The sequence below is a fragment of the Mytilus californianus genome, unplaced genomic scaffold (assembly GCF_021869535.1).
Source record: "Mytilus californianus isolate M0D057914Y unplaced genomic scaffold, xbMytCali1.0.p SCAF_4, whole genome shotgun sequence".
Classification (NCBI taxonomy): Eukaryota; Metazoa; Mollusca; class Bivalvia; order Mytilida; family Mytilidae; genus Mytilus; species Mytilus californianus.
In genome coordinates this window covers 105023992-105036517 of record NW_026262690.1, presented here as the reverse complement: position 1 = coordinate 105036517, position 12526 = coordinate 105023992, and the positions used below count along the sequence as shown (strand labels likewise).

Sequence of the window (12526 nt, the reverse complement as noted above, 5' to 3'; positions counted from 1 at the left end):
GACATTGCTAATATGAACCTATGATATAAGTTTCATAAAAATCTGGCAAGAATTGAACGAATGAGAGCGCTAAAGATGCAATTTTCCATATTATTAACATTTCCAAGGGGCATAACTCTTTTAAAAATAATTGATGATAAAAATCTGGCAAGAATTGTACACGTGAGAGCCCTAATATACCGGAAGGATGGTCTCACAGACTGATGGACAGTATTTCTATGCGTTACGCGGGGGACAAAAAGAGGTCAAAATCTTTATGAGCAAGAAGAAAAATTTAACTTTGCTTTTATGATGAATATGGGAGTTTTCTAAGGAAGATGTGTGTTGAATCGGAAAAACCCCAAATATCGCTAAGATACAAAAAAAAATAAAAAATAGCAGGTGCACAACTTTGTACCCTAAAGAAGAATCTAGGCAACTTCTGTCTCACATTTTTTCTTCTTCAGAGTTATATATCAACAAACTATGACATAGATGACGAGGAAGACAATGATGCAAGAGGACCCATAAAAAGAAAAAAGTAGTTTAAAAATAACTGATAAATTGCTGTTTGAGATTTGATAATTTTGTAGTTATAATACTCTGATGACGTCTGAAATCAACTATTTTCTACTTTGAAAGAAAAATTAAAACAATTTAACTGTTACAGCATGAAAACTTCTCAAATGCAATTTGTAATTTCAAAAGATGGATTAATTTACCAATCCTGTTAAGGAGAGTTGAAATTATCCATTTTTATGTATTATAGTCTTTGACATTTTGTCAAAAGAAGAAAAATAGAACATTTGCTTTAATCCTAACTCCACAGGAATGGTCTTTCTATAAAAAGAAATACTTGAAAATTTACGCAATTGATTTGTATTTTTAGGAGGATAACACGCAGATTATGGTACTCACACGGAAATAAAGACTCATTTGTTTCAATTTGTAGCTAAAAGTATTCTCCACTTAAAAGATCATTCACAGAATTTAAAGATAAAAACTTGGTCTAAAATTTACATTTTAAAAATTTCTTTGGATAATTTCAAGAAATTCAATCTTACGCTTATTGCAATTCATTAAACGCAACAAATCATTTAATTACATTATAGCTTAATGTTAAATTTGAAAATTCCATCTCAGAAAAATTTATATCAAAGTCTCATAACTGAAAGCATTTACTTAAATTACAACTAAATATTGCAATAAAGTGAAGATTCTATGACATTCTGAGAATATTTTGTGATACATTTGTCAACTGTGTCAAAACTACATTAATAAAACTCATTTCTATCAAAATTTAAAATTGAACTAAAGCTTTCAGGCAAAATGATAAATATATTTAATAACAATTCTATAGCTTTAATTGGACAAATCAACCAACTGAACAAGATCCTGATGCACCATAAAAGTCACACAGAAATTCAAAACAAACTTTAACAAGTTTGGCAGGAACAAACAATTTTTCGGACTTTCAATAATGAGTTTTAAGTACAAGTTCTAAGAGGCTAACAGCTGACTTTTTGAAAATTATCAAATGAGACTGAGAAAGAGTATTCATCATTTTTTTATTGAATCAAATTTTCACAATCAAAACAAAATCATCTAGCTGAAAACAAACACAAGTTATGTCAAGTACTGTGTTGTTTTGTTTATTTCTTACGTAAATAAATCTGTTGATTTTGAGATTCATCAAACATAAATTTTACTACCAAAATGCAATTTTCTTTTATCTGATATCTTCCTGAATATGCATACAATATTTGCCATTGAATGTTAAACAAAGTACAATCAATCATTTATCTGATATATGTTCACAAAGTTTAAAACAAATCTATGATGAAAAAACCTTGTTTCAATTGATCCTTTTCTTAAAGGCAAAGACACCTGTCAGTTTTTTACCTCTAGCTCTAAAAGTATTGTTTTTTTTGTGTGATGCTGCATTGCTGTATAATTGGGGTATAACCTGCATCTCTTTTTAATGTAGGTGCCTTGGTTGCAAAGAAGTCTAAGTATTTGATCTACAGTGTTCGCTAGCCGGTCACCAGAGAGGTTGAGAGTTTGAAACCCCACTAATGGTAAGGTACTATAGACTACGACCTTAGTTGACTAGGATTGCAAGCTGTAGTTTCCTCTAGTAGCGAACATATTTTGACCCTATGATCTGATCAGTTTCACCCCTTTTTTAGTGGTGTTTGTGTTTTTTTAAGTGTAAATAAGAAATTTGTGGGTAATTGTCTATTGGTCTTTTTTCTTTTTACAATCACATTGTTTGCCTTTTTAAAACTTTAAAATGGGACGAACATTTCATGGGACGGCCAGACAAATAGCAGTACACCCGCCTCCTTTTCCTTTGGAGCCAGGGTATAACAAGAATCAGTGCCCAAAGAGTACAATATTGTTGTATTGACCTATCATCAGATAATAAACGACCAATCACATTTTCAAGCACAAGGTAACATTACAAGACTGGTTGAAACATACTTCACTTTTCATCATGAGATCGTGTTTGGCCTTTTGTCCTCCTACTGTGGAATATACATCAATGTCCATTTCAGCTTCGCTCTCATCACTTGATTCATCTTCTAACTCTCTGTCAAAATATATTGATTGTATATATATCAAATTTTATCTACGACAAAATAAAAATGGATTTGTCTGGTGTTTTTTCCTTAAGATAGGGCATGTACATGACCTTATGAAAGAAATTACAACTTGTTAAGGTATAAATCAACCAGAAAGATCTAACAGTACTTCCAAAGTTTCCAGTAATCTAGGCAGATTCTTTCAAAAATTTTGAAAAAATGTTTACAAAAATGCCAGCACATTGAAAAGGAAACAAATACAAATTGTTATGTTTGTATTTCTTTTAACCTATGTCATTTTACATCAATATAAACATATCAAATATATATAAGCAAGTTCACCGAAAAAAATGATTGAACCATTATGTTCAATGATTAGCTGATTAAGACCTTGTGGCCAAGTAAATAACAATGCAATGATTTTACATTATCGCAAGACAAAAATAATTTTATCTCATATATCAATAAGAGAATAAACTAGTACTGAAGATTTAAAGCTGTTGCTTCTGGAGGAGATATAGATTACAATGGCTATTGGCATGTCTATGTTTTGCTATGGAAAGCCCCTAAAACAAGAGTTGTACAATGGCATTAGGCACTTGAGATTTTCTGAAAGTTTCACTGAAATCTGGTCACTAATTAATTAATGAGGAATTGTTGAAACAATAGCAGACAAACAGATGAATGAACAAACCAACCAACATAACAATCCCTATATACATATACTACCTGTTTTATTAAGCAGAGTTATAACAACCATGGCAATGGCACAATTTACCACAGGGTTGATATTGAATGAACAACACCTATCATTCAAATATTAGTGGTTCTAACATGCATTTTATATTTCCCACTCATAAAAACATATCAAAACTAAGCAATTTTTGTATTTTTCAAAATTTTCTTAGTTGATGCCATCTTTTAATCTTAATATCGTGTTTAATGTTCATAATAGAACTTAACAATTAAGACTTTTACCTTTCATTACTTGAAGTCAAATTTCACCTAATTTTTTTGGTTTTTAAGACAAATAATACCATAATACATCTCCCTTTGCCACAGAACACACAACAGCTTTATACCTCCTTTCTTGGGCCTTTTTTCTTGCTTCTTCATTTTCTTTGTCTTGTTTCTTCTTCATAAATTCATCTAGTTCTGCTCCTTCCAACTTTACTCTTCTTCTTATCTGTTAAATAAGCAATGTGAGATATGATATACCTTATTAATTACAAATAAATAGAGAATGTGTCTATGGGACACAGATGATACCCCCCGCTTGCATATAATGATATAAAGGGACATAACTCTAGAACAGTAAAAGTGACGCAACCCAAATTAAAACTTGATATGTGTTTTGTGGTAATAAGCATTGTGTATAAATTTCATAACATTTGGTTGAGGCAAACCAAAGTCATCTTTCATACATATGATTATTGTGTTACAAAGCTTGAAAAGACATTGAAATATCCACTAGTACAGATTGGAAAAGATTTGTGATGTTTCCACCATGACCTTCAATGTACCCTTTTTGCACCTGATAATATCAAGCCGGTATCAGTGACTGAGTAAGTACAACTATTTTGTTAACATGAGCATTAATGTATGGTTTTCTTCCATGTTCATGACACTCTATCTATTAGTAATGAAAAAATTAGGCCAAGTTTCAACTCAAACTACAAGGGGTCATACAGTTAAAAGAGGTGGAAATAACTTTGATACAAGTGAACAGGGGTGGCTAATTTAACTAATCTTTTTATAATGGCTTTCTTCTGTATATATTATACACATTCTAGCAGTGGTGAATAACCATAACAACTTTTACTACAGAATTCAAAAGGGTTTAATAAATTAGAGAGCGGAAACAATTTATAAAGGATGGTTGGAAAAGCTCATTGCTACATGTCTCCACCGATTGGCAGGCAGTCCAGTCACCTAATTACTGTGATTATCTAACAGGCTTTGCACTCTCTGAATACCAAAACAATCTTTCCAGTCTGCTAGTATAACTAAAGATATGGCTTCTTAATTATTTCTATGATTTTTTTTTGTCACCAGAGACAAAACATTACAGTTTAAACTTTCCAATAACACATGTCAGATAAGATTCAAAGCTAAGATAATCAAAGACACATATAAAATTATTCCAACAGTTTATTGTAAAGGAAGAATGGCAGGATATATACTAAATTAACCTAGCAAGATCTGTCACAATTGTTTTAGATTTTTGTTTTAGGTTAAACTATGTTCTTTCCGTGGATAATCAATCAACAACTCAGTTTGAGTTTCCTGTTTATGTCTTGGCTTGTTTTTGTTATCCATTAAAGAATGCCAAACTTGGAAGTTTTAATTTATTTCATTAATTTCATGCACTGTTTCCTCAGGAAGTTGTCTCATCAGTCATGTGATCAATATCCCACCATGCACTATAATCATGTGACATGTCATCTTTATCTTCCTCGCTGCTTGAATATTGTAATGATTTCTCCCCTTTATAAGTGTATATGTTAATGAATTCTCCCACAACATCTTGACCTTTTCAACACAGGAGGTCATTTACTGTGAACGTTTCCATAAGTACAACAGAAATTGGTCTTATATTCAATATTTGACAGTAATGACGGATGCTGATCATAGATTTCTGAAATCTTACAAAATTTGATTAAATATCAAAAACCTGCTGATGAAGAAAAAATAAGATTTTTTAAAAGGTTAACAAGATGGAAGCAATCAGTATTTTTTAACACAATAAAACTTAGATAATACTTGAAAACAAAAGATTTAAAAATAAAAGAATCCATTGACGCAGATATCATTTTATGGAAAGTTCAATAAAATATGGGACAGGAAAATTTTTATTTTCTCTGATCATATTGTTCAATGAATCCATATACTAAACCATAGCATAACATTATTTAAGATCAAGAGGTCAGATTAGCAGTTTTATCTTTCTTCTAGACTCTAATTCTGTTACAATACATTTTCTGAACAATCTTTTGCCAAGGATTTCTATAAAATTTTATACACAAATAAGAAGCCTGTAATTCAGTGGTTGTCAATGGTTTTTGTCTGTCATATCTATTTTGTTTATAAAAACCATCTTAAAAAGTCATTTTAGGTCAAATTTATGCCAATCTCAACATGTTTATGACATCACAAGTGATTTTCTGCAAGAAAGTGTCAAATTATATCAACCTGTTCATTTATCAATGAAAGAACCCCACGTCCCCACATTGTCATTGGAGAAATAAAATAAGTGTAAGAAAAAAAAATTGTATCAGAAAAAAAAATTGAATCATAATTTCCTGTCAATATGCACATCTACATAGTATGTCCTTATTATCTACACAGTTTCATGAAATTCTGTTGTGTGGTTTGAGAGGAGTTGCGATGACAAAAGGTTGCAGTAGTATATTGGGCAAATAAGTTCAAAGGAGCGTAACTCCTGGAAAAAAATTGAATCGTAATTTCCTGTCGTTATGCACATCTACGTAGTATGTCCTTATTATCTGAAAAGGTTTCATGAAACTCTGTTGTGTGGTTTGAGAGGAGTTGCGATGACAAAAGGTTGCAGTAGTATATTGGGCAAATAAGTTCAAAGGGGCGTAACTCCTGGAAAAAAAATTGAATCGTAATTTCTTGTCGATATGCACATCTACATAGTATGTCCTTATTATCTGAAAAGGTTTCATGAAATTCTGTTGTGTGGTTTGAGAGGAGTTGCAATGAAAAAAGGTTGCAGTAGTATATTGGGCAAATAAGTTCAAAGGGGCGTAACTCCTGGAAAAAAAATTGAATCGTAATTTCCTGTCGATATGCACATCTACGTAGTATGTCCTTATTATCTGAAAAGGTTTCATGAAATTCTGTTGTGTGGTTTGAGAGGAGTTGCGATGACAAACTGTTGCAGTAGTACATTAAAGTAAATAAGTTCAAAGGGGCGTAACTCCTAGAAAAAGAATTGAATCGTAATTTCCTGTCGATATACACAACTGCATAGTATGTCCTTATTATCTAAAAAGGTTACGTGAAATTCTGTTGTGTGGTTTGAGAGGAGTTGCGATGACAAGAAACAGGACTGACGGACTGACAGACGGACGGACGGGTCAAAAACATTATACCCTCTGCAACTCGTTGCGTGGGGTATAATAAATTAATATAATTTTGAAAAGCTTGCATAAATTACCATAATTTTGAAAGGCTTGAATAAACAAGAAATGATTGTAACAGGATGCTGTTACGAAGTCTCCCAAACGAAGCTCCCATAATTCGTAATTCCCAGGGTCGTCTGACATTGGGCAAAGTCCAGTGAAAATTGGTTTGGTATAATAAAGTTGTATGCATTAGTGATGCCTGGGGACTAACCCTGTATGTCATTCAAATCATCTTGGCATGACAAACCAGAATATATATGGTTTAGGGGTGGGGATCTCGACCATTTACAAGATACTAGAACATTGGGGGTTGGGGGAACCCCTGGGGACTGACCCTATACGTCATTCAAATGTTCAAGACATGACAAACAGGAATATATATGGTTTAGGGGTGGGGATCTCGACCATTTACAAGATATTAGAACTTTCTCAAATGGCAGGGGGTCGGGATGACCCCTGGGGACTAACCCTGTATATCATTCAAACCATCTTAGCATGACAAACCAGAATATATATGGTTTAGGGGTGGGGATCTTGACCACTTACAAGATATTAGAACTTTCTTAAATGGCAGGGGGTGGGGGTGACCCCTGGGGACAAACCCTGTATTTCATTTGATGTGCTTCATCATGACAAACCAGAAAATGTATGGTTTAGGGGTGGGGATCTCGACCATTTACAAGATATTAGAACTTTCTCAAATGGCAGGGGGTCATGACCCCTGGGGACTAACCCTGTATATCATTCAAACCATCTTTGCATGACAAACCAGAATATATATGGTTTAGGGGTGGGGATCTTGACCACTTACAAGATATTAGAACTTTCTTAAATGGCAGGGGGTGGGGGTGACCCCTGGGGACAAACCCTGTATTTCATTTGATGTGCTTCATCATGACAAACCAGAAAATGTATGGTTTAGGGGTGGGGATCTCGACCATTTACAAGATATTAGAACTTTCTCAAATGGCAGGGGGTCAGGATGACCCCTGGGGACTAACCCTGTATATCATTCAAACCATCTTTGCATGACAAACCAGAATATATATGGTTTAGGGGTGGGGATCTTGACCACTTACAAGATATTAGAACTTTCTTAAATGGCAGGGGGTGGGGGTGACCCCTGGGGACTAACCCTGTATTTCATTTGATGTGCTTCATCATGACAAACCAGAATATATATGGTTTAGGGGTGGGGATCTTGACAATTTACAAGATATTAGAACTTTCTCAAATGACAGGGGGTCGGGATGACCCCTGGGGACTAACCCTGTATATCATTCAAACCATATTAGCATGACAAACCAGAATATATATGGTTTAGGGGTGGGGATCTTGACCACTTACAAGGTATTAGAACTTTCTTAAATGGCAGGGGGTGGGGATGACCCCTGGGGACTAACCCTGTATTTCATTTAATGTGCTTCTATAGTAAAACCCTCCTTTCTTTTTGCCCCTCAAAGTACCCCTTTATAAACCCCATTGCACAAACAAAACCCTGATTGCACCATTAGACATGTTAGTCTAACATTTTGTGAAACCCTAAGTTAATCTGACCAGCGGTTTTGGAGAACGGGTGCGGACAAGTTCAAATTTAAAATCGGCGGAAGAGGAAGAGGAAGAATAATAATAATAATAATAAGAACTGAGCAAAACCAATAAGTCTTCCCAAATTTCGTTTGGGAGACTTAATTAACATAATTTAGAAAGACTTGAATAAGTTTAGGTAGCACTCCACAGTTAGAAAAAAACATTAAAATTGAACCACAAAATGTTTTATCATCTTCTATTCCTGGCTTTCTAATACATTAACCTAACTGTTTGTGTTATACATGTGCATATGTATGTAATCAGTATCTTCCATAGATTTGATTTTTAAAAGTTAAAATGGTGAAATATAATTCCTTTTTTGTGTATCCATGGCAACATTCTGCATTTATTTACCATAAAATATTGCAAAAAGGGGGGTAAAAATGTCACATATTCCCCCAAAATTTGGTCAAACTAGAATTTCAATGCCTTTCAGTGATACCTTTTCAGAAACTGATGATATAAATCTACCAAATGATCAAATAAAAAATGGGTGTCTTTCGCCTCATTTTTTCGTAAAATTTAATTGCAAAGTTCGTGCGACAAAAAGTTGGAAAAAAACATTACAATAATTGCCGGACCAATATTTGGTATGGATATGAAAATACGGACTGTCATACAGAAAACAGCCCATATTACATACATTACATAATCTTGATGTTCCTATAAACCCACTATGAAGGCTATTTTAATCTTCAGCTATCCAAAAATTAATTTTATTCTACACTAGCTATCATATTTGAAAAATCCACAGGGGCCAAAATGCGAAACTACACACCTAACTGTGGAGTGCTACCTTAATATGAAAATTTTTTTCCCTGCCTCAAATTCAAATTCATGTCCTGTGTTCTACTAGCTGTAACGATTAAAATGGTATCTTAGTTTTAAAAATTGGTTCAGTAGTAGAGAATTGATAAGAAGTAGTGGATTCGTAAACGATAATCAACGAGCGACTTTAGTCGCAAGTTGATTATCGTTTCCGAATCCACTACTTCTTATCAATTCTCTAGCTTAACCCATTTCTAGTAAAAGTGACTGTCTGTTTTACGTTTTGACAATGAATCAACAATATTTCATAAAAAAAGTTTGGTATTTTGTCTTTTTTATTCTATAATAGCTGGAAATGAATATATCCACACGGTTCGCATCTATATTTAGACATTTGACAAGTTAACATAAGTTTAATATAACTTAAATGGGGTGTTAGCTCCCCTTTTTAATACCAGATTTTATTTTTGTATATACATATTTCATTTAATCTTTAATCATTACAAATTATTTAAATTAAATAGATTTTGGTATATTTAATTTATTCAAAAAGACTTATATTGATATACAGAATTTATTCATCTTGTTTTGAAAAGTTAAAAAATTTTAATTACCAAAATTTAGAATCTTCAAAATTTATATATATAATATTTAGCAACGTGATTTGGTATAATGAAATCGTAACACCATTATGTCGTTCTTAGTCAATTAAATATTAATAGCATATATGCCATAAATCTGTCATTTCATAATTCATATTGCTGTTTAAAGTATTAAAATTATGTGCTTACGATTTAAATTGAACAATTATATTTAAATTTTGTTTAAACTGTTTCCGTTTCATTTAAGTTAAGATTATTTTAGCGTTATTACATTTGGCATATATCGTTCACCGGTCAGTAAAATAGTTTTATCTGTGGTACGCATTCTGAATCCACATCAGAATTGCTCTTGCTACGGATGTACAATGAATAATTATGTTGATTTCACAAACTTACCATCAAGCTGTTCATAGCCGTGATCGTCTAGTCGTTGATAACGACTGTCATAACAGTGATATTAACAGTGCAAAGTTCGAACCTTGTATCCGGAATGAATTTTATTCATTGTAATTTTTTTTTCTGGACCAAAATATTGTTTTAATCCTAGAACATGTAGAAGTATCATATATTTCATTTTCATATAATGGTGATGATTTTGTTTCTGTTTTTATTGTCAAAGAAGTAGTTTTAACCCATTTCTTAAAAAAAAAATAACACCCAAAATAAAACAAATTCAATAAACATGAACAAACCAAGATATATATATTTCATTAGATTACAAAAGCGAATTATCAATGAGACAGAAATACAGTTAAATGACATGTATTGACAAGTAAGCGCTTTAAGAGTACTATTTATATAATGATTGATGTCAGCCATCGTGGTCTAGTGGTATTATGCATAGACTGAAGACTGACTTGATTACGAAGAAAATACGCGCGGGTTCGAATCCTACACATGCCACTCGTTTTTGAGAGGATAAAAGATCGTAAGTTAAAAGTTTAAAGTTATAATATAAGTTCTCTTAAGTTAATACTATGGTCAGTGGATTCTTGAAAAATAATCTACAGTCAGAACAATAGACTGACGTCAGAGAAATGGGTTAAGTAATAAAGATTTTATGAAGGTTAGCATTTGATGTTAAAACATGACAAAAAGTCATTTAAAAAAAAATGCTTGATCAAAGTGTAAAACCTCAAGACTGTCACATTTTTGGGGTAAATTTCTAAAACTTTTCCCTTTTTTCTGTTTAAAATCATAAAATATTTTAAAGAAGAAAAATTGTACAATTTTTAGGTATTTGAAAGCATTTATAGGTCAATTTTACTGAAAATAGCATACCAAACCTTGTTTTAGAAACTCTCAAGCAGGGTATAAATATCTAACAGTACTGCCATCAATAAATTTCATTCATGCCAAACTATTATATAAAATCCTGCTAAAAATGTTTATTTGACTTATTCGCATTAAAAAATATAAAGCGATACATTCTGAGGCTATCATATAAAGGGCAATCTTTGGTTACAAGGGCGAAGCTAATGGAGTACAAATTTAAGACAGAAACATGTCTTAGTGTCAAAATGTGTATATTTGGTTGCTAAGGACAGTAAACAATAAAATTAAGATGTATTGCAATCCTAGCATTTTTTTTCCCTTCAGAACTACATTAAGAACCTAACAGACTTAAGATTTGTGGTAAAATTTATCTTAAAAAGTGCATTTCTGTGCTTTCTGATGTGCCATAAGGTAGCACTCCACAGTGAGAAAAAAACATTAAAATTGAACCACAAAATGTTTTATCATCTTCTATTCCTGGCTTTCTAATACATTAACCTAACTATTTGTGTTATACATGTGCATATGTATGTAATCAGTATCTTCCATAGATTTGATTTTTAAAAGTTAAAATGGTGAAATATAATTCCTTTTTTGTGTATCCATGGCAACATTCTGCATTTATTTACCATAAAATATTGCAAAAAGGGGGGTAAAAATGTCACATATTCCCCCAAAATTTGGTCAAACTAGAATTTCAATGCCTTTCAGTGATACCTTTTCAGAAACTGATGATATAAATCTACCAAATGATCAAATAAAAAATGGGTGTCTTTCGCCTCATTTTTTCGTAAAATTTAATTGCAAAGTTCGTGCGACAAAAAGTTGGAAAAAAACATTACAATAATTGCCGGACCAATATTTGGTATGGGTTTGAAAATACGGACTGTCATACAGAAAACAGCCCATATTACATACATTACATAATCTTGATGTTCCTATAAACCCACTATGAAGGCTATTTTAATCTTCAGCTATCCAAAAATTAATTTTATTCTACACTAGCTATCATATTTGAAAAATCCACAGGGGCCAAAATGCGAAACTACACACCTAACTGTGGAGTGCTACCTTAATATGAAAATTTTTTTCCCTGCCTCAAATTCAAATTCATGTCCTGTGTTCTACTAGCTGTAACGATTAAAATGGTATCTTAGTTTTAAAAATTGGTTCAGTAATAAAGATTTTATGAAGGTTAGCATTTGATGTTAAAACACGACAAAAAGTCATTTAAAAAAAAATGCTTGATCAAAGTGTAAAACCTCAAGACTGTCACATTTTTGGGGTAAATTTCTAAAACTTTTCCCTTTTTTCTGTTTAAAATCATAAAATAACCTTTAAAGAAGAAAAATTGTACAATTTTTAGGTATTTGAAAGCATTTATAGGTCAATTTTACTGAAAATAGCATACCAAACCTTGTTTTAGAAACTCTCAAGCAGGGTATAAATATCTAACAGTACTGCCATCAATAAATTTCATTCATGCCAAACTATTATATAAAATCCTGCTAAAAATGTTTATTTGACTTATTCGCATTAAAAAATATAAAGCGATACATTCTGAGGCTATCATATA

General features: G+C 32.2%; 1 protein-coding gene across 3 annotated transcripts in view; it reads right to left on the bottom strand.

Annotated features, from left to right (window-relative positions):
- LOC127738976 (cleavage and polyadenylation specificity factor subunit 2-like) overlaps window positions 1-12526 on the bottom strand; it is a 172385-nt gene that overhangs the window by 43982 nt on the left and 115877 nt on the right. For all 3 annotated transcript variants that reach the window (XM_052250475.1, XM_052250476.1, XM_052250477.1), the window contains exons 11-12: window positions 3647-3750; window positions 2464-2572 (exon numbers count right to left, since the gene is read on the bottom strand). In XM_052250475.1, coding sequence (XP_052106435.1) covers window positions 2464-2572; window positions 3647-3750 — 213 coding nt within the window. The remainder of the gene's footprint in view (window positions 1-2463; window positions 2573-3646; window positions 3751-12526) is intronic.